The sequence below is a fragment of the Antedon mediterranea genome, chromosome 11 (assembly GCF_964355755.1).
Source record: "Antedon mediterranea chromosome 11, ecAntMedi1.1, whole genome shotgun sequence".
In the NCBI taxonomy this organism is placed as follows: Eukaryota; Metazoa; Echinodermata; class Crinoidea; order Comatulida; family Antedonidae; genus Antedon; species Antedon mediterranea.
In genome coordinates this window covers 5052430-5075657 of record NC_092680.1, presented here as the reverse complement: position 1 = coordinate 5075657, position 23228 = coordinate 5052430, and the positions used below count along the sequence as shown (strand labels likewise).

The 23228-nt window shown below is 33.3% G+C and overlaps 2 protein-coding genes across 3 annotated transcripts in view; both read left to right on the top strand.

Annotated features, from left to right (window-relative positions):
- The first annotated feature begins 1165 nt into the window (after positions 1–1165).
- Positions 1166–12436, top strand: LOC140063052 (serine/threonine-protein kinase ATR-like). Its single transcript, XM_072109482.1, has 20 exons — positions 1166–1220; positions 1394–1488; positions 2037–2213; positions 2924–3094; positions 3359–3471; positions 4093–4187; positions 4500–4614; positions 5229–5365; positions 5755–5918; positions 6646–6800; positions 7506–7711; positions 7909–8008; positions 8718–9048; positions 9393–9460; positions 9714–9804; positions 10009–10103; positions 10829–10932; positions 11623–11721; positions 12115–12284; positions 12387–12436. The coding sequence occupies exons 1-20, from the start codon at positions 1201–1203 to the stop codon at positions 12434–12436; spliced, it is 2556 nt and encodes an 851-aa protein (XP_071965583.1). The 5' UTR covers positions 1166–1200.
- The window catches only part of LOC140062463 (serine/threonine-protein kinase ATR-like), a 23150-nt gene continuing 12143 nt past the window's right edge, over positions 12222–23228 (top strand). For both annotated transcript variants that reach the window (XM_072108693.1, XM_072108694.1), the window contains exons 1-16: positions 12222–12284; positions 12693–12825; positions 13356–13514; positions 17359–17455; positions 17840–18034; positions 18605–18697; positions 19045–19146; positions 19693–19962; positions 20073–20230; positions 20348–20467; positions 20768–20987; positions 21332–21400; positions 21527–21664; positions 21794–21948; positions 22383–22572; positions 22904–23041. In XM_072108693.1, the coding sequence (XP_071964794.1) occupies positions 12764–12825; positions 13356–13514; positions 17359–17455; positions 17840–18034; positions 18605–18697; positions 19045–19146; positions 19693–19962; positions 20073–20230; positions 20348–20467; positions 20768–20987; positions 21332–21400; positions 21527–21664; positions 21794–21948; positions 22383–22572; positions 22904–23041 (2166 nt within the window). In that variant the 5' untranslated portion in view covers positions 12222–12284; positions 12693–12763. The remainder of the gene's footprint in view (positions 12285–12692; positions 12826–13355; positions 13515–17358; positions 17456–17839; positions 18035–18604; positions 18698–19044; positions 19147–19692; positions 19963–20072; positions 20231–20347; positions 20468–20767; positions 20988–21331; positions 21401–21526; positions 21665–21793; positions 21949–22382; positions 22573–22903; positions 23042–23228) is intronic.

Below are 23228 nucleotides of genomic sequence, written 5' to 3'. Positions count from 1 at the left end.
TCCACACACCATAATGCAATATTTTACTATATAAATGTCAACATAAAAAATATACATAAAAATACATCTTATTAAGGGACGCCAGCGAGGTTTTCCTGGTGGAATAGGGAATATTATTATTAAAACAAACATTTCCCCTCATTCATCAAGGGTCTCCCCTAATATAAATAGGGTCTCCCTTCTGAATATGGTGTCTTAAAGGAGGAGTTGTACGATTTTACTTATCGGAGTTAAATTTGCAGAAAAAAAAACTTATTACAGATACAGATACAGATTTATTAAAAAACATATACTGTACTGTACTACACAAATTAATATTAAGTGCATGTTGGAAAATTGTGCTATAAAACTAGATGAATAGAGTAACGTACGTAAGGCAATTATTGACGCATTCTAACAATAGTTGACGCTTTTTGCACGACATAACATTTGTGCATTACATCAAAAAACCGAGGAAAACCCTAGCTAGCATGCAAAGTAATAAATCGGGTGTCGCGCGAACTTTAATCTGTGTTTTCTTTTTTTAATGAAGAGTAAGGGCCATTATTAAGAGTACATTTAATAATACGGAGAGTAAACTAGGCCTATCCTAGTAGTATATGCTATTAGGCTATATATCTTTATTTTTATTAGGCTAGGCCTAGGCCCTAGGTAGCTAGCCTATAGGCCAAAAGGTTAAGCAGGCCCCGCCAGGCCCACCCAGTCAGCCAATGATGGGTACGGGTGAGGAAAAATGTTGGGTACGAGTAAGCCAAAATTTGGGTACGGGTTGACCTGTATTCGGCCTAGGCTACGTAACTTTAACTAGCTTATTATCAGGCTAGTAGTATAGAGAGGCCTTATTAAATTTATTTATTGGACGATCAATCATGTTTTATAAAATCGACTGGTGTACTGGAAAAGTAGTGCCGCTTCTAGGCCTACTCATACTGTACTGTAGTTGTCTGCCAGAAGAATGTAAACTGTTTATGTATTATGTTATTCAAAATAAAATATCCATCATCTAACTAGGCTAGGCAATGGTTATTTCTAATATTAACCAAGCTACTCAACAGTACAGTGTCCAGGCCTAGTTATGTTTTTTTCCTCATGTTTTCTCACAGACGTAATAGATATTGCATGATGACGGACAGTCCCGCAACAAACCGTTCTGGCAGCAGCATGCATGCATCATTGGATGACCTCAGAGCCTCTTTAAATATGTTACAAGAGACAGACACGTAAGCTAACGAAAATATAGATAACTTTTCCTTTCCTTAATAAACGCATGTATATATACATATTACAGTAAAATACTACCTTGATTCACCATTGTAATTTGTTACTAATTTCCAGCTATTAAATTTATACACCAACAACTATTTATTGTTGTTGGTGATATTATTTTACATAGAATGTGTACACAGCCAAGAGAAAGGGCAACATTACAAACGGTGCGTAGAATCTTCTGTCAACTTGTACAGGACCATCTTACAAACATAACTAAAGGTAAGGGGGAAAAGATAAGTAGGCTTAGAGGAGAAAAAAAAGTTGGTTATAATTTTGCCCAGGACATTGTATAAACACTAAACTAACAGAGGCAGAACAGTTTTTTTTTCCTGATCTGCACTCCTGTTTAACTATCTGACTGTAAAACTAGGCCTATGTATTGTTTAACAAGATTGTGTTTTTGATAGCATTTTTGTTAAACTGTGTCTTTATATCAAAGAAACAAAGATTTGTTATGGGTGTCTAGAAAACACAGATTTTGGATAAATTCAAGTTTTCTAGATCTAGAGTGTACGGTATTTTTGTATGCTTCTATTACAAGTTACAATATTATTTTTAAAAAAACATATATATAGTATTCATATAACATACCCTCTGATTAATAATCCATTTGATGATCTTAGTTTTCTAGTTAAAGAATGGAACTAGAAAACTCATTTCTTGATATCTGATTTGATTTCCAGATCTAGAAAACTTAGATATATCAGAGATCCTCTAGACACCCATTTTTATACCTAATTTTAGGAAAATACATTTTTCTTACACAGTTTCTAGAGAATTGTCTAAAAAAGGAACCCCAGAAAGCGTAGTGATACTAAACTTTATGAAATTCTGCATCCAGCAATTTCCACAAATATTTTGTTGTAGTGCAGTACATTCATCTGATGACTCGAATGGAGCAACCAACCAATCAACAATTGACCCAGAATATTATTTATGTAAAAGTAAGCAATACTTTTATGATTGTACAATATTTCATCAATTTACAGCAGAAGAAAAGTTCTTTAGCTCTGTCTACACTATCAAACTGGTTTGACAAAAACAGTATGATGTGCCTAAATATGGTAGTGATATGACATCATCATGTCAATATATGGGCACCTCACATTTTTTGTTCACATAAATTGTGATAGTGTAGACAGAGCTTTAGAAAATGTATTTGTACTGAGTGACCTCTTCTGTACAAGACTGTTCTTCTAGAAGACCCAGTAAATACAAATAAAAATACAATTATAACCCACTACACTTATAATCTTCCAAGCAATGATATAGAATTCTAGGAAAGAAAATGAAAAACTGTTTATAGCCTAAATAGAAAAGATACTTTATCCAACAATATGCTTACATTTTCCATTCTTCTTTCTTTCTTTTCTTCCCAACTGTATTATCTGCATTATTTGTAGTGGAGTTTCCCGTAGCTTGGTGGTTAACATGCTTGCCTTCCAATCCCAATCCTGACCTAGGGTTATAACTCATGACTCTTTCAACTCCACTCCCTAAGCCTCAAATGAGACTTAGTTTATAAGCATGATAAATTATGAAATAGTTTATCCATCCTGTAATTGGCGAGTTACTCGCTTTTGGATGCGTATGAAATAAACACATTTTGACATTCTAGTTTTAATTACATTAATCTTTGCTTTAATTTATTCAGATTTAAGCTGTTGGATTTTGTTAAAACTGATTCGCATTCTTAATGAATATGACTGTGAGCCAATCCACAGCCAAGTACAAGACATTGTATGTATTCTACTCAAGAACTTCAGGTTCAAGTGCCCACGAATGTTCCATGAACTCATATCTGATTTCATTGATCTTCTTACAGGTATAAATGTTTTTACAGAATATTGAAAATCTCCAAAAATATGAAATGCAGAAGAAATATTTTGTGATCAACATGCTCTTTTAAAAGTAACAGTCAACTCTTTCAATACCATACACATTTGGGCTGACCTAATATGTCATGTTTCTGGAAAGTCTGGTATTCAGAATGTGTTTTAAATGGTTAAAAAAGTATTTGGCCCCTTTTGGTCCTTTAGAAAAGTCCGGTATTGGAAAAGTTGACTGGATCAAGCTTGTTTTTATTCAGAATTGAGTGAAATTCATGACAGGGATTTTAACGGAGGTGAAATCCAACTCTTAGAGGAGGGCATAATATTTCAGTATTTTCAAGTTAATTCAAAAGATCTTCTGAAATACAAGGTAATTTGAACATAATTGTTTTTATGTTTTCTTGGTGAATAAACACTAAAGTCAGAATAGATTGTATTCTCCTAAAGCTCTGTCTGCACTGTTAAACTTTATATGACAAAAAATAGCGATGTGCCCATATATGGACATGATGATGTCATCACTGCTATATTTGAGAATCTGCCATATATGGGCACATCACATTTTTTGTTACATAAAGTTTGATAGTCTAGACAGAACTTTAAGCTCTGTCTACACTATTAAACTAGTTAGACAAAAAAGTGTGCCCAATCATGGTAGATGCCAAATATAGTAGTGATATGACATCATCATGTCCATATATGGGCACATCACATTTCTTTTGTCGCATAAAGTTTGATACCGTAGTGAGACAGCTTAAAATAGATCAAATGTCTGTGAAAATGAGCAAGAGATGTACCTGAGTTGGAGTGGTAGTTTTTTAGCATGTGGCGACCTTTTTTCAACATGTCCATATATGGGCACATCATCATTTTTTTTTGGCTCATAACGTTTGATAGTCTAGAGGGCTTTAGAGTGGAAAGTACCACATTTGTTTGTCATAGACTTGTATAATGTGTAGTATATCAAATGATGTTTAACATTTCTTTTTAGGATGCTGAAGAGGAGTTTAGTGTTCTGTTATCAGAAGCCTTACCTCTTACTATTGAGTATTACTATAGTTGTTACTATTTACAGCTTTATTTCAGGTTAGTTTGCCTCTTTTATTTATAATATATACTTATTTGTATAGAAAAACGGTTTTATTTCTCATTTTATTGAGAAATTTATTAAAAAGAGTCATATGGGTCATAACAGTTGTCCAATTAAAAAAAATCTAAAAAGGTTTTGAACAATAAACAAAAACAAGATATATTACAAAGACAAAAATAGTAGAATAATTACCAGATAAGTTTCACGAATAAGGGTGTCTCTAAATATGGGTTCTGCTGTATTAAATAATTTAACTAATTTTTAAATTTTAATTGTTCACAATTTTCATTATTTTTATTATTATTTAGCAACATTTTAAAAGACCTGATCAGTGATATCTGCCATCTTTGTGTTCGCAATGTTCCATTACTCTGGATGACATTTGCTCACCAGCTTGATCAAGGTCAAATTCAGGTCAAACTAGTAAGTGTACATACAGCTCAATACTTTAATCTTACAAAACAAATAAAACACATTTTTTCATCATCTTTTTATGAGTATTGTGTTTTTATTGATATGTTTAATTGGAAACTGAGAATTTGATTTGGCTGTGCCCAGCATGTTCTGCACACTGGCAGATGATCCCTTACGCTTTTTTAATAGTATACCAAGTTCTTTATTGTGGATATGTGCATTGTATGTATATGAAACAATAAAGCTTTCCTCCCATATGAAGGACGAGGCAATAAGAGGAGGGAAAAAAGAGTATTTTGCGTGAGCATACATGGCAGAGGAAAGAGTCAAAACATATACCTCTTAAGCCCTGTCTACACTATCAAATGTGCCCATATATGGACATGATGATGTCATGTCACTATCATATTTGGGCATATCACTACCATATTTGGGCAAATCACACTTTTTTTGTCAAATTAGTTTGTAGACAAAGCTTTACATAATATGTATGATATCCCTTAATACCATTATGCAAATATCACCATCTATCTATATGCATGTCTGAGAACGCAATACTTTCACTTATATCTTGTAATGTTTCTCAATTTTTAATAAAACTATTTGCATATCATTATCAACAGGTGTCTCTAGATTTAATCAGTCAACTTATTGAAACATCTGGCCTGTATTCACAAGAGATTACTGACTACCTGTTTGAGATGATGGCAGGTTTGCTGCAACGTGTAAGCAGCAACCATTGTGATGTTATGACTGCAATGTAAGTGTACATAAACAATTTAGTACTAAACTCAGACCACTATTGGCATCAACACACTAATGGCAAGTAAAATCTGAAGGTAACTAGCCCAGTGAAAATGTGTGCATATTGCACATGAAAAAAGACAACTAAAAGATTGGCTTTAATTGAGCTCAGACGATTAGGGTCAGTCTTTCAAGAACGAACATCTTTTTCGCCTGAGGAAAACAGTCATCAATCATGTGCAAAGAGAGACTCCTGCTTTTAAAGCCAGAATACTGTTTTCATCAGTTACTAATTTAAGGAATGCGGGCTGTGTGAACATATTAGCATTTTAATCCTTGTCACCGATACATGTAAATTTTACCTTAAACAAGCTACAGATGTAATAATATATCTTTCTTTGACAGTGATAAAGAAAAGTTAGAAGCAATGTTAGGCAAATGTCTCCTCCAAGTGTTTGCTGTTTCGCAGGATAAGCCGCGCTATTGTTTGTCACCGTACAATATTGATCTAATGATGGTAACGGTAATTAAGTGCTTGGTTGAGGGCAAAATTCTACAAAGAGAAACAGGTTTGTTATTCAGTATTTAATTTTAGAAGAGAAATGCGTTTATCTCACATGGATGTATTTGTGTTGTGGTATCCCTAGCCCATATCTTGTTCTTGTTCCCATTTAATTGCTATGTATTGACTATTTTTAATGATATTACAATATATTTTAATTTATTTTTATATAGTATTATATGCATTTTTAATGTTTATACAAATTTTATTCTAAATGTTTTAATGCAATCAGTGCAATAGGAGACCTACTAGATAGTGATTAAGTTATCGCTTTTTAGGAATCCTGTCTCTGCCTGGTTTTGTGGGATGTTTTCTTGTTCTTTGTCCACGTTTTTTATATTGTATTTTTATGGAGACAAACTAAATGAAAAAAAATTAATTAATTATAATTCTATTCATCATTGTACCTAAAACCCAGCCTAAGAAGCCAGCAAACACTTGTAGAAAACACATACCTATCTTCGCAAATGTGGACTTAACCTGGGGGTCCAGTGTACACTTTTGGCTCGTGTGCACTTAAAAGGAACCACAGTGCATTTTTTTACAAGAGTAGGGGTTACCCAGGTGTTATGGTCAATTTTCAGTCCCTGTTAATTATAACCAGACCCGTCTACAAGTTTTGCTTTTTTGGTTTCAGTATTTTTACATGTAATTCACTTCAAAGTCAAAGTTGTTTTTAATTCTTGAATAAAGTGAAATTTGAAACCTAAAATTTTGTTTTTTTATTTACCTAGCAGACATCCTGAAGCACAGTATGTGTCATATACTACATTATGTATATTCATTTATACCTAGTGGCTATGAATCAACTAATGATATTCGAATGAAACGATCCAAAATATTGAACACCGCACTCATCCAGTATATAGGCTGTTCCAAATCAACTCAGGTATTGTATTCTATTTTGTGGTGTACCATAAACCTTTCCATTTTTTAAATTACTTTTTAATAATAATATATTTATTTTCCTCTAAAAATATAAAGAAATGCATATATTAACAAATAAAAAATACAGGCAAACAAACTGAGGAACAAGTTCCTATGACCTTAAAGGTTTTGACTGCCCTAAAAGAAAAACAATATAAATTATAATTTGAATTTAGAAATTAAATTAAACTTCAGTTTATCAATTCAATTTTTATTTACCGTAGTTGTTTGCCAGATACTTTATACTGTAAAATACTGTATAATGTTTACTAAATCTCTTTACATATTCTTAATAATATAGTATAATAGTTTGCACACATTTAAAACTCTTGCAGTTTCTTGTTCCACCTTGGGAACAATAATCTACTTCATAAATGATGTACACTTGAGAAAATGATTGTCCAAACACAACCTCCTTTTCTCTTGCAGTTTCTTGTAACCCCTCTTGTTTGTGGATCCAACAAGAACTTGGGAACAATAATCTACTTCATAAATGATGTACACTTGAGAAAATGATTTCCAAACCCAACCTCTTTTTCTCTTGCAATTCTTTGTTCCATCTCTTGTTTGTGCCATCCAACAAGACCTTGCTAACACCATTCTTCCTCATAAATGATGTACACTTGAGAAATTGATTGTCCAAACTCAACCTCTTTTTCTCCTGCAGTTTCTTGTTCCACCTCTTGTTTGTGCCATCCAACGAGACCTTGGGAACACTATTCTACCTCATAAATCCTCAATATCTGCATCAGAAAGTGATGGTGGAATCACGACAACAACTACAGACGTGAGCTCAAGTAGTGGCGATGAAAGATATGAAAAGGGCAAGGCTAGGTATCTGGGAAGAACGCCGCTGAAACAAACAAAGAAACGGTTGGTATCAATAACTTCTAAATTGCTGTCGCATTTTAAAACTTTAATGTTGTGCAACCTTGTCTGTGTACTCTGTATATGAAAGTTTGTTTTATATTTTATATGTAATCCATTATCGAATAATCAACCCTTCCCAACAGTAAAGTAATATGTGTGTGAAATGTGTATATTTATCTGTTTATAATTGATATTTGTAGACATTTAGAAGAAACTGTATCACCTAAGTACTCATCACAAGTCTTCCAGGAGATTACATCACAATTGACAACGTTAGTGGAAAAAAATGATGGAGATATGGTAGGTTTTAATGTGGATAATAATCCATTGCTGTCCTCTGAAAAATGATGACACTCCCTGGATTTGTCTTAGAAACAATGTCAATTTCAAATACCTAAAAAATAAAGTTCTCTTCCACGTTTATGTTCTAATCGTAGATAAAACTCTTTCGTAGACGGAATACACGTTCCACTTGCCATAGTCAGTTAAATGTTACCATCCAATAGCTAATTGCTAATTAACATGTAGTTCATTAATTGTAAACCAGTAATTTTAACTTGCGCTTCAAGACATATCAATATACTAATCAAAACCAGAGGAAAATGTTTTCACTAGCTTGCTAATATTATCTTAATGTACTGTAATGTAGTTTTTTACACTTTTTTGACTTAAAATTCTAGCACATTTTAAGTTAAAATCTTTATCATTTTTTTATCAATATGATTTAGAATAAATAAATGGTTTCCATAAAATCGCTACACCGTCGCTACAGCGTTTCCATTAAAATCGCTACATGCGCAGATGTTGCCGACGCAATCAGGAAGGATCCCCAATTCATCGCAGTCAAGTTTGTCGGAGATGAATTGTATACGCGTACCAAAGAACATTTAGCGCTCGCGTACTAGATCCCCGATAAATTCTAGCGTTTCCATAGAATCGCTACGCTCTGTCATGTAGCGATTTTATAGAAACCAGGCTTAACTGAGATAAAGTTTTATTTACTTTAAAGATTGAAGAAGTATTAGAAGGAATTCGTAGCATCATAGAAATTACCTGTAGATGTTGTGCATCATCTGTTACCAAGGAAACATCAATAGGGTCATCAAATGTAAAGGTCACACCCTCAAAACTGACACCCTCAAAAATGAAAACATACAGCCATAAAAATCAGCAGAAGAATTTTCTGAATTCTTGGTTAAATGATGAAGATCAGGGCTGTGTTTTTCAAAAGTGGTGTTCGACAATGCAGAGTATGATTTTGTATGACAAGAACCAGGACAGAGTTCAAAGGTGTTTCAGGGTCATAGTTCAGAGTATTACATCCCTGTTGTCAATTATTGGTAAGTTGACCGTTTTGTGATAACTTAAAAGCATAAAAATTTTCAAAATCAAATCATCGGTCGTGTCCAAAGCTTTCCACGTCTCTGCCATCGTCTGCTTGAGCTCTTCCATGAGATCTCTGTCATTTTCCAACTGGGTGACATAGTTCATCATTGGTCTTCCTGCCTCTCAGTGTCTATGATTAACCTTCCAAGTGTCAGTGTTACAAGATATTAGCATATTAAAAGGTACTTTTAGTTATTAAAAGTTTTTTTTAGTTATTGATGTTTTATCTTGCTACCATTGTGACATCATGTCATAACAAATGTTATAAATAAAAGAAAAGGTTACCTTTTATTTTTAGATTGTTGGTCAGTTTCTGCATCAATTCAACACAAATTTGCGTGGTTACTTTCTTTACCATGGCTTGCAGTAAGTTATGTTTTATTAAATGCCAAACAAAAAAAATTATTTACAGTACTTACCTCATGTCCTTTCTAAATTATTATAATATAATTAAGCTCTGTCTACACTATCAAACTTTATGTGACACAAAAAATGTGATGTGCCCATATATATGGACATGATGATGTCATATCACTACCATATTTGGGCACATCTCACTAATTTGATAGTGCTTTATAATGGTGTTTTAGAAGTGATTACAGTATTTACATGCTTTCAGATGGAGTCAAGTTGGCTAGACTTGAAGATCCAGGGTGCTATTTCTACTAAAGAGATTGGAGAGATGAGTTCCAGTCTGGTTGAAAAGACTAGTAAGTAAATTGTTCTACTCAATCAACTTAAGTAAATCAAATCTTATAATCCTAGTTAAAGGGATAATTAATACAATTTTTACTTTTTTAAAATAAATGTAAAAAATATTTTTTTTTTTTTTTTATTTATTTTATTTAGTTAAGTATTTTTTAAATATTTGTTTAAAAGCTGAATATTTTTCTTTCTTTTTCTTTTATATTTAGCTTTGCAGAATAGAAGTCTGTGTATTCAAGGGTTGAGTTTATTTCCCAGAGAGATAGCAAGCAAATGGCGTACTCATATCTTCAGAAACTCACTGGTAATTATGGAAATTTAATTTAATATTGTATAATTTTTAAAAGTTAATTAAAATAAAAAAATTATTAAACTACATATACCCTTACTTACGTATTACATTTTTAAGAAAAAAAGCACTGTAAGTTGAATACAACGGGAAAAAGGAAAATCTGCTGAACTTTTTACTCGGGGTATCCGAGTCTAGGACTATCTAATCTTCTCCTCCATCCAACACTATTTAGTAAAAAGTGTGATTTATAAAGTACTACTCCTCCTTTATTCGTTGTAGTATTGAGCTGGGATTTGGCATTGGTATACTACATGTCCTCAAAGCTATAGAGCCGGATTTTTAAATTTCTAACCGGATGCAGCCATATGACGTCTCAAAGATGGTACCATATAGCCGTATAAACCATTTGGTAGCGAGGTTATTGATGTGTATGTGACGTCACATCCCGTCTTATGACGTCATTACAGCTTCTTTTTCTGTACCCCGAGTATCGCACATTTGTGCTTGTTAATTCTGTTTTATGTCTTGTATACAATACAATGATTCTTTCCTCTCCATGACGGTTGTCATATAATGCTTTGTATTTCTTTCTCTTTTTTTTTTATTGTATGTGTATGTTTCATATGGACAGTTTGTCTGAAATAAAGTTTAATTGAATACAAAGAACAGTTGTTCAATTTAAATATGCTTCTTTAAAAAATATTTAGCTGTAGTACTTTTTTTTGTTAAAATTCTAGGCCAATGAGAATGAGGATGTCCGTCAAGCTGCAGTGAAATACTTTCCTTGGTTGCTATACAGCTTAGGTCCCAACTCCAGCCATCTTGTTTTTGATCTACTCCAGTAAGTGACTATTCTCCAACAAGGGTTCTCATCACTAATATGTATCATAATAGCCCATGGCAGATTGCATTGACAAAAAAAAAATTAATTAAATTCAAAACAGTGGGATTTAATTTTTTTTTCTTTATACTGGATGACCTCTTTAGTACAAGATTTCCCAGATCATGTAGTCTTTTTGAATAGTAAACCAAGTTCTTTATTTTGCAATGTATGTACAGGGCTGTAGCCAGAAATGGACAAATCAGGGTTCGGACACAAAGTACTTGAGCCACAGCCCCCATGTTCGTTCCTGTGGCAAAGTGAATTTTGTTAAATGACACCCATGCCCTGAAGTGGTACTCTCGCATGTAAAATTCATGATAAATGGCACCTCTAATTAGCCCGAAATGACACTCTCAACCAAGTTTCTATGGCTTTTTCATGATAGCAGTCGTAGTATCTCTATGCATATTGGATATGTTGTGGTTGGGGGTTCACTGTAGATTAGGGGGAGGGTTCACTGTGAAAGGGGGTTGGTCTGAATCGTAAACCTCTGGTTGCCTGATGTACCAATGGCATAATGTCCAAGACAGGTCTTGAACCCATGCCTCTCACACGACAGTGTCCGATATCCCTCACCATCGCCCGCCAAATGTCAGCTTCCCACAAACCTAACTTTATATCCGTATGTTATCTAATGTATTTTGACAGTGTAATGGTTAAAGACAAGTCTATTAAAGTTCAAGAGGAAATGTCTAAATCAATTGGAAACCTTGTTTGTACTTTGGCAAGGCAGACCAAACTGAAAAGGTAAAGTAATTTTTATTTTATGCCTGTAGGCCCATGTGGCCTAGGATTACCAATAGTAAATTAATTACTGTCCTATCAGATAGGTGGTAATGCCCCTGATACATGGGCTATTTTGTGAACCAGTTCACCAGGGTACTCTCAATGATGAACTGGGTTATAACTGTGTACACTTGACCTACAATTTATAGTCCTTATCCGAGAAGACTTGTTCCAGAACTAGGAGCGAGTCGGCCTCGAACCCACGATATCGATATTGTTGGCTCTTTAGGGAAAACGGCGCCCTTGCCTTAACCGTTCAGCCATTTGACTCACTTTACATTAATCCTAACTTGTGCACAAATTCATATAAATTTTCTCAAACTCTAAATAATTAAAATACTATTCTCATTTCAGAAAATCTAGTTTTGATAATAAATTATACATGCAGATATACTTACAATGTGATGTATGTTCCAAATGTGCTGCCAAGCAGACAGACTCAACGTTAAAAGCCACAACTGTTGAACCTGACGCCATCTTTCCCTTCGTACAACTGATAGAGGGCAGCACAGATGTTCAGCTAGGTATAAGACAATTGGTGCAAATTTTTGTTTTGTTTCACCAGTCAATTTCAATTATTAATAACAATTATTATTATATATAAAATTTTTTAATTTTTTTGCAAGGTTTTAGCGTAAGGTCATGTTTCCGCAGCAAAAACAGAATTATCAGTTAATTTTTTAACCAATGCACATGATCAGTCATTACCAAACAAGCCCAATCAAAACGCAAAAATTTGCCCTTCTTAAAAACTATCGCATTTTTTCGATAATTATCCAATTTGAATAAGATCATTATTGCTTAATTTTTCTTGCGTGGAATCGATTAAACTACAGGCAGTTTATTGGTTAATCATTGGTCAATTTTTATCAGTTAATTATCGGTTAATTTTTGTGTGATTGTGAATAGCAGGTATTTGTATTTTTTTACAGCTTTTATTAGTAACATTGATAGAATATTTCGACACCTAAATCTGCAGACAAAGAACACAGTCGTGTCCAATATGCTGAATGCATGTTTTGATCTTATAGAGAATACAGACTACAACGTACGCCTTGCATTCAGGTACGCTAAGGTCATAAGGTTTTATCGCAAATAGCTTGATTTCACGAGGAACTTCATTGCACAGTGCATAATGTAAAGGGTTATGGGAACAAACGTCACGACGCGTACATACAAACAACGAATCATGTACGAGTAATGATGTTTGCATTCAAACCCTTGCCATCATGTGTTGCGCACACTATTTGCAATAACCCTTATTGTTAACTATATGAACAGAGTATAGAAATTGCTCTGAAATCAGAACGTAATGTCCTGTGTATATTTAAACATAGATTATCACCCAAATTAAACAATTTAATTAAAAATATAACAAAAAATGTAATACACCAACCCACATATGACTATACTCTGCACAGAATAGAAAGATGATGGTGATATGCCAGTTTGGAAATCGACTATGAAATCTCTTACAAGAGGGAAAGTGTCATACCTTGTTCATTAGTCCATATATTTTTAACACACAGAGACCTTTTTTCATGGATAATATTAACATTTGTTGATATAATACTGTTTTTTTCTTGATTGTTCAGTAAAACTGTACACTGTGTTGTTGATGATAATGGATCAATCAATAAAGAGAACATAGAATCTATTGTAACAAAGCTTAAAACTGCATTCCTGTCGGCCAAGTCATCTGGAAATTGCCGAAAACAAGAGACTGTAGTTCTGACAATAGGTCATCTTGGAAGGTAAATGTATAGTTTAGGATTTTGGTTTTGAGAGGAACAACCAAACAAAAAAATTGTTTATTAGCCCACACTCTCTGCCTGAATAATTAGTAAATACTGTATCTTAGATATTGCTATAGGCACCACTCATTAGTTTATTTTTATAATGAGAATTATTAAATTATCACACATATAAACATCAATTATACATAATTATTCAAGACATCATGTAATAAGATGCCATACAGTTATCTAGATAGTAAACCAAAATAAAAACTAGCTTTCCATGTATAAATCATCATCTACAGTAATTGCAAATTTATAGTAGAATTATTATAAATTGAATACATTTTACATTATCTGTCTCGCTTCACATTAAATCTCTGCAAAATTGTGTAATTAATCACCACAGATTTCTAACAGACAAATTATTAATTTCTATGTTTTTATAACATTTGTACACCAATACTGTATTTACATCATAAAATCTTAAAAAATTTTATTTTATTTTATGTCTTTAGGCAATGTGGCCAAGGATTACCAATAGTAAATTAATCACTGTCCTATCAGATAGGTGGTAATCCCCCTGATACACGGGCTATTTTGTGAACCAGTTCACCGGGGTGTCCCCCTACTCTTCCTGAATAATGAACTTGTTTCTTTAAAGTGCACACTGGTTATGACTGTGTACACTGGACCTACAGTTTATAGTCCTTATCTGAGAAGACTTGTTCCACCACCAGAACTACAGTAGGAACCGAGTCGGCCTCGAACTCTTGCCGATTTTGTTGGCTCTTTAGGTACTTGTACTACAGTATGTAACCTTACATCAAACTAATCCCTTATTTTCGTATTTACCTAGAATTCCTTTCACTACATTGATGATTGTTCTCCATTAATAAGTTACTATACTATTTACAAAGAAGGAATTTTTTTCTCTTTAACTTAAATAATAAAATATTTTTATTGTGTTATTATTTGCTACAGCAATCACACATGGGTTGTATGAAATAATACACAACTGCTGTGGATAACTAATTCCATCGTTTTCATCAAGTCTTTTGATAAAATTTCCTTTACTACCAAATAGTTGTAGTTTGTTTTGACATGCTATGATGATGTTATCATCCTCATCAACTACAATTCCTCGTGGGATCATCACCTTGCCATCTTCAGCTCCTTTATTTATAATATAAGTACATGAGCTGTCCTTATTATATGATAATACTCCATGGTTAATTCCTTCATCTGATACAAGCACTTTCCCAGTTTTTGTAAGTGTAACATCAGAGAATGTAAGTCCATTCGTTGGTGTTCCTAATGTCTTTAACTGCTTACCACTATTAATGTCAAACATGAACACACACCCAATCTTCAGATCTGCAACATATACAGCATTACTTGATTCATCTATGTGAATACCACATGGGGAACCCAATACACCTGTACCAATGCATTTTATCAGATCACCATTCATATCACATACTTGAATGCATGTATTACCGACATCACTGAATGCTATGTTGTCGTTCTTCATTTTGTACATTCTGTTAACCTTCATATTTATTGGTAGTGTGATCTTACTTACATATTCTCCTGATTGTTTGTACTTGTGAATTTCATTTGTGCAAAATGAAACCAGGAGGCAATCATCAACACACTTTGCTACTCCTAATGGCATACTCCCTACATTGATAGTGTATGAATCGATTGTAACATTTCCAATATCGTTTTCATTCAATAAATCAATGGGATGTTTGTTTCTGAGAAATGTAATTTGTCTTTTCTCATTTTGTTTGATGTCTTCAGAATTATTAATTTGATCCATCAATTTATTTAGTACAATCTCACTTGATTTCATAGCAGTTGCTGACTTGCTCTTTAACAACTTATTTAGGAAACTCAAGTTTGCATTTAATTCAGAAGCTATTGTTGTTAATTTTTTCAATTGCACATCATTTACTTCTTTTGCATTTTTATAAATAACTCTTACTTTTTTCTTCATTTCATCTGCTTTTTTCTGGATTATCTTTTTCATTTCTTGAACATGGTTGTCAATATCTGTGAGACTTGCCTCTTTACTTTCTTCTAGTTCGTTAGCATTATTTGTAAGTACTTTAAGTGCATTTTCTGTTTTTTCCATGGATTCATTGGCAGCTTTCTTCAAGTCTTCTGAAGTTTCCTCAAACATCTTAAATGCTGTTTCAATGTTAATTAATTCATGTTTTCTATCCACTATTGCGTGTTTCATTTCAGTGCATTCTATGCATATTGGTACTTTACATTTTGTACAATACATCTCCAATGGTTTAGTGTGAGAAAGACACAACGATGGAATTAACAATGCAAATTGTTCTTGATTCATCGATTGCACTTCCTCCGCAACAATCAACGTATGAGTGGCTGTTATTGGCAGTACTTTGTGGTGATTACTGCAAACAAAACACAAGTAATGTCTGCACTCCTTGCAGTAGTATGTCACGCGTTCTCCTGTTTCACAAACACATTTACCCTCATTTTTGTTTAGTTCATGTTGTTTGACAGTTTCTAAGAGGTTGTTAAGAAACGTATTTGGCACGAGCTTTTGAAGCCCTCCTACTGGAATAGGATATGACTTGCGACAAATAGGGCATGTTAGCTTACCGTCGTTGGTTTGAACCCATTTCTCCAAACACTTCAGACAGAAAGTATGGAGGCAGCTAAGTGATTTAGGCTCTTCAAGCCTTTCGTTACAGATGGAACATTCTAGTACTTTTTCATCTGCAAGTAGATTTACATCATTGCTACTAGCCATCCTGCAATAGTAATTTGTTTATGTTATAATAAATCCTATTATAGTGGCTGTTCTTCTCTAGCCCTCTTAAATATGAATAAAAGTCACTAACTTAGATCCACAATAAACCAACTGAAAACTGTTTATATACAGTTCTACTTAACTAAATTGAATTAACTACATAAAAACAATTCAATATATTTAAATACCTTATACTTTCACAGCTCAATAATGTAGCTATAACTCTATAAAAAAAACTGATCTTTTACAGAAATTGATTTCGTACTTAGTATTTGACCAGAGTCATGTACACTTCTTGTGATGATTTTAAAATGAGTACAGTATATACAAAACACTGAACTTAAGCCACGCAATAAGAACAATTCAACACCATATTGCATGAAGTTGTATTGTGTTGTAATAATGACGATAGTGCCAACTGTTACCAGTATCGTGTTTTACAACACCTTCTTATCATTTCCAATTTTGAAACGAAAATAATATTACAGCTTTACAAATAGGACAGTACTACAAATATACCATATTTAACAATGCATTGTTCTTTACCTCAAAGCCCAACAACATGTGGTGACCTTTTTCTACAGACTTTCAAAATTCAGATATTTGTTTTTTTCATTTCAGTGTTTTACTCTCTCTCTTACATACAAGGGTACTGCACTGCATCAATTACTGCACATGCAGAAATCAAAACTTTCACAAATTAGAAAATATAAAAAAATTAATAATTCATCAAATATTTTTAATAAGATTCATATAAAAGTTTCCCATTTGTATATGTTATATTTATTCAGCCTTACTTTACACAAAGGTTACATTAGATGAACTAAAAGAAATTTCAACAAGTACCATATTGGCGTTAATATTAGAGACAATACCATACACAACAAACACAGACAACAATCTTATAAGTACAGTGGAGTAGTTGAAAAATTTACTATAATATGGATAAACAATAAAAGTTACCATCACTTTTACCAGAATATATTACTGTTAACTAATACTATATGCATAGGTAAACAAATACAATTTATACAAAACTATAAATATTGATTATATATTGGTTTTTTATAGAGTTGCAGAAGGTGAGCTGTTACTGGTTGCTGTGTTTAGTCTTCTTGAGAGCTTGTTGTCGTCGGCTCCACTTGTTAAAGCTACAGCTTATATTCAGGTTGGTTACTACATTAAAAAATGGTAATGTTGCTTGGTGCCTTGCTTAAATCTCAGGTTGTATGGTTCTATTCCAGCATTTAGTTATTTACTAGGATATTTATACTAAAAATTTTTTTTTTTTTATTTATTACTAACATAAATATAATAATAAATCCCAATCTCTCCCCTTAATTCAGGCTTTTCTTGGTAAATCCATTATTAATCTGCAATTTTCTTCCAATATCTATATTATATATTTATATAGTCACTATACTATATTCAGTCATATACTGTATTGTATTAATATAGTTTTTTTTGTTTATTTAATTTATTGAATATTTATTCATATTCCTAGGTTTTTTAGAGTATACTGTAAACTTTTTATTTTATTTTTATTCGACAGCTTGAGGAGTTAGCGAAAGCAAAGAGTTTAACGATGTCAGCACTGTATGTTAAATTTAAGCATTCGGTATGCAAATTCCTTATTGAAGCATTACACGAAGCGCATTCCATCAGTGACAGTCAAAAAGAGAATCTTTCCATCATTGCAGAAATCTCCCGAGTGTTCATGTTTAAAAATATCAACTCCTTTCTTGAGGTAAGCTTTCCATTTTATGAAAAAAAATAATGTTGGTTTTTATTTCTACTAAATCTGTTACTGAAAATGAATATTCTGGATGTAAAAATACAATTCATCATCAAATAAATACAGTAAAAATTCTCTTTTGGAAGTCTTCTAAGGTGACTCTTTTAACACTAAGGAGACACACCACACAAAGACACCTTGGGGGTGAGCAAGTGAGTGGCCGAGCAGTTAAGACAGTCCAACCATAATACTTAGCCATAATGCAAGGGTTCAAGACTCACTCGCTCCATTGTTCTGGTGGTAGAACAAGTCTTCTCGGATAAGGGCTATAAACCGTAGGTCCAGTGTACACATCTAGCTCATGTGCACTTTAAAGAACCTAGTACATCTTTCACAACAAGGAGATATGAATTTCCGAAAGGACCAATAAATCTGAACAAGCATAAGCACCAAATCAAATCCATTTTGGGTATAAAATTGCAGTATTGTACCACGCATCAAGGGCATCTTCAAACCATTATCGAGCAATAAACCTTATATTAAAATTGATGTTCTGTTTGTTATTTTGCCTTTCTTATTTAGAGCTCATTGAAGTTTACCTTACCTCATATTGTAAGCAAGGCTACTCCAGCAGCATCATCTGTACTCAGGCTGATTGCAAAAACTTTAAATAAGGTATTTGAAAAAAGTAAAATTATTAGGTTTACTAAGTCTTCAACAATTTTTCAATATAAATATATATGTCTGCAAAAGTTTGTAATAAGAGTTTTTGTGTTTTTTATTTATAGGTAGTATCTTCGGTAAAATGATTTTTTGACTATTGTTGTCCGGTATATAGTAAAAAAAACATTAATATCTGTAGAAATGATGTCTCCTTTATGAAGTGTAAATTTAATTATAATCCACTGAAAACTGAACTGGAAACTGAAGAAACTCTAAGTAGGATCCCTGTGGACACCACATCAAATATTTAGATTTAGTGTTTTGTTAATTGATTAGTAAAATAGATTTACTATTTTCAGAGGCACAGGGAAATGTTGGTGGACAATTTCAAATACATTTTCTCATTCCTTGTAAGGACGTGCAATAAAGCTGAGCTAGAGACATCTCTTCACTACATTGAGGTAAATGATGTACTTATATATTTCCACAAAATGGCGATTGATCTAATTATATAAAGAAATGACTAAAGAAAACAGTTGGTTAGACGATATTAAGCTTGTTTTCCACAATATATTGGCACAGACATACCTTTATAAGCGCTTTGATTGGTTGTTCAATTTTTCGCGTCACTAAAAGTATGAATGCGTATTAAGGCCAACTCGGACAGCGTTGTACGACAAGGCCCGACGAGTCAACTCGTCTGGAGAAAAGTTAACATGTTTAAAGTTCTTGCGATGACCTAAAAACCACGCCCAACTCTATCTCAAGACGATTCGTCTCGTTGGAATTCAACTCAGAAGGCACCGATGAGTCAAGACGTTTGTCGGGCCTCATCGTACAATGCCAACACTTTCTTTTTGTGTAAATTAATTTGCTAATAGAAAACAGGCTTTAGGAAGATGGTAAGGTGCCCACAAGTAGTCCAAGACATGTACAGCATTGTGGTTAGATTTGCAAACGTGATCAACTGTTGAAATACAGTTTTTGGAACTTTCCTAATCTTACAGCGTGAGACTGATGTAGAGATGGGCCGGTTGATCCGCATGGAAGTTCAGAATCTGCACAACCAGTTACTTCTCTACCTTGGACAGAACTTCTTGCAGGTGTTCAATGGTTTGGTTATGCTAGCCTCTAAGGATGAAAATTATAAAGGACCTAAGCCTATCACAAAGGCTGAGAACATGGCAGACTTCTTGCAACCAAGGCTACTTGGAATTCTAGCTTTTTTTGATTCACAGCTGTTGACCAATAGCATTGCTCTAGAGGACAAGAAATTGGTAGGCTTGCATTTGGTGAATTTCAGAGATATTAAAGCTATTTTAAAAATGCATTTCATAGAATGTTTTTGCGTGTAGACATTTTTTTTATCATTTTAATATTTTTCTAGGCCTTGGAAAGTTTGGTCTCAATTATGAAGTTAATGGGAGCAAAGCACATTACAACAGTGAGAGTCAAAGTAATGACAACCCTAAAGATTAGCTTAAGATTCAAAGAACAGGGGTTTCCCATACTGAGCTGCAGGGCATGGGATTGTTTTGTGAGGAGGTAAGATTTTACCTGGAAGTTTCTTTATTGTTATTTATAGTCACAGATACTTACATACTATTACTACAAATGAAAATTGTATTTAATAAAAACAATTTTTTTTATATTTCTTTCCAGTGTGGATCTACCATCGCTTGGTCCAATGTTAAGCCAGATTGTTATCACTTTGCTTCCCCTATTACATCAACTACCAGAACAGGTGGCTAGCATCTACCATTATCTTATTGTAGAAAACAGGTAAACACATTTTAAAGTAATTGTCGAACATTTTCTAAATAACTTAAATGAAGGTGATGATATGACTGTTCTAGGATAAAACCCATTTAAATTTGTGTGTTTTCACTTAATGTTGTTTTTCGGAATGACTCCTACAAATATGATTTATATTATGTCTCTTATTAACGAAAAGAAAGTAATATATTAAAGGTACGTACAATGTGTTTTTTTTGTTTACCGATTATATGTTTTGATCCAGAATTTATTTTTTATTGGAATATTGTTTTATTTTTAATACTGTACTGTTTTATTATTTTCTAGGCAAGTGCTAAGCTGTCATTTCCATGAACTCTACTTCATGCCAGAACTACCTGAGCTGCAAGAGGTTCAGAAGATTCTCCAGGAACATACAGATGATCCTAGAAGTCAAACAGACTTAAGAACCCAACTAAGCCGCTCTATCAAAGCCATCACTCACGAGAGTATGGATGTCAGAGTTCACGCTCTATCTAAACTGAGAGATCTTTTGCGTGATAACCAGGTACTGTAAATGAGTTTTGGTATTAAAGATGTATTGTCCTCATGAAGAAATAATTGTTAACATTTTTTGTTGAAAATACCATTTTAATGTAACATAACAGTTATCCACTTTGACCAAAAATTTGATTGAAAAAAAATGTATTTACCTGAATAAACTGTAATTTAAAGACATCACATTTTTTGTCACATAAAGTTTGATAGTGTAGACCCCTTACCCCTTATAATATTAGATTTTTCTGAGTTTTGAGGAAAGGTGACTGCTTGCTTTATATAATGATCCATTTATGTCTGAAGATTAATTTTGAGAGAAAAATGTTTAGTATTACTTGTGTGTTTAAATTCCAGTCATCTTTCCATGAGTTTGTAATTGGAAGTGAGACTGTCGACCCAATTGTTTCCAAACTTGTAACAGTTGTAAGTATTTTTTAGTTTATGACATTTCTTTACACTTGGCAATTGCATTACAACATTTAAAATTGTTAACAGTTACACCTATAGTTTTTGTGATTAAAGAATATACATTCTTCTTTTTAATATTAGATGTTGTCAGGGTGTCGGGATTCGAACCAGACAACTCGTAGTCTGTATGCAGAGTGTCTGGGAGAACTTGGAGCAATTGATCCCGGTAGATTAGACTTCAGTTCTGACAGAAAAGAGGGGAAAAATTCCAAATTCCAGGTGAGAGTTGAATCACGGCCACATTAGGGAGGTTTCGCACCGCTATGAATACGATATTGAAAATATAAGTGTTCTTTTTGGTTATGTGCCAAAAAAACAGAGATTATTGTTTCCATTCTTTTTTTTTAGGGAGATGTTAATGATATAAATTTTGCGTTTAAGCTGATAAGTGAGCTAGCTAGAGCCTTTCTAGCAGCAGAGGACACTAGAGCTCAGGACTGCTCTGCCTATGCAATACAGGAACTTCTGCAGATATACAATTGTCAAGAGTCTAAGATTGACAAGTACGAGGCTAATATTCATCTTTTATTCGATTTATATGTGGCCGTATTCACCAAATACACATATACATGACATATTTCAAGTAAATTCCAAGTATTTTACCTAGGTCATTAAATATTTTAGATAAGGATTTCCCTAACCCACTAATAATAGAATTTTTTAAATGTAAATGGTGAATACGGCCATTGGGTATCAAACAAACTCCACATTGTATTGTGTACAATTTCTCTGTCTCTCAGATAATACAGCTTTACTTCAGTCAATCTATCAACCATTTGATAAATTTAACAATTCTTTGTAAGCTCTTGATTTAAAAAATGTGTTAATGAAAATGCCATGTTACGCATGAACGCCTCAGTAGACAAGACTTTTCAATGTTTATGTTGTGATACATACAATTACTTATTTATGCTTTGTCTACTTATTATCTATTTAGCCCTGGCAGTAAGCTGTGGAAAATGTTTCCAGAGCACATTCAAGAGATTATGCTCCCATTGTTGCACACAAGATATGTGCCTTCCCGCCAGTCAACCTGGGCTAGCCTCACTAAGCCTATCTATCGTAGTAAAAGAGTCAAGAACTACAAAGAATGGGTCTGTACATGGACAGGCTACTTAGTCAGCAAGGTAATAGGATTCTTTCTATTTAGAGTAAATTACCATATTTATTTGCGCCTCCTGGGCATTTATTGTTCAGAGGGGTTTTAAGGTCGGTGGGAGGGGGGATGCATTTATTTGATTATTTGAATTATTATTATTATGACATGAAAACAGAATAACTAAGTAATGTATAAAGAGATATGTACGTAATGTAAAATAAGGAATAAAGCCTTTTCTACAAAAGTGTGATGTGTCCAAATATGGTAGTGATATGACATCATCATCATGTCCATATGTTTGAAGTTTGATAGTGTAGACAAAGCTTAATATGTGTTATTTGTAATAATTCGTTTCACAGGTCAAACAAGATAAGCCAGCCAAGGTATTTCGTTCATGTAGCATGATTGTCAAACATGACATCAAATGTGCGTTGTTTCTCCTACCTCACATTCTACTGCATGTGTTGCTCGGTTTTAGTGATGAACATAAAAATGAGGTAAATTTAATGTCATATTCTCCCTGATCAGCAGTAATTACTAATGCCCTTTTTAAACATAAATGGGTGTTACATTATAAATGTTACAGTGATACACAAGGTTGTCTACTGAACCTAAGAGAAAAATTCCCCTCCGTCTAAATTGACCAGATTTCTAAAATAGAAATATTGTCTACTATTCTATTTA

What these genes read in the sequence shown, in the direction of transcription:
- LOC140063052 (XM_072109482.1), top strand. Translation starts at nt 1,201, where the DNA reads ATGTTACAAGAGACAGACAC. An exon ending in TTTCATTGATCTTCTTACAG is followed by an intron (nt 3,095 to 3,358) that starts GTATAAATGTTT and finishes GTTTTTATTCAG; the next exon opens with AATTGAGTGAAATTCATGAC. An exon ending in CTTGTTTTTGATCTACTCCA is followed by an intron (nt 10,933 to 11,622) that starts GTAAGTGACTAT and finishes GTATTTTGACAG; the next exon opens with TGTAATGGTTAAAGACAAGT.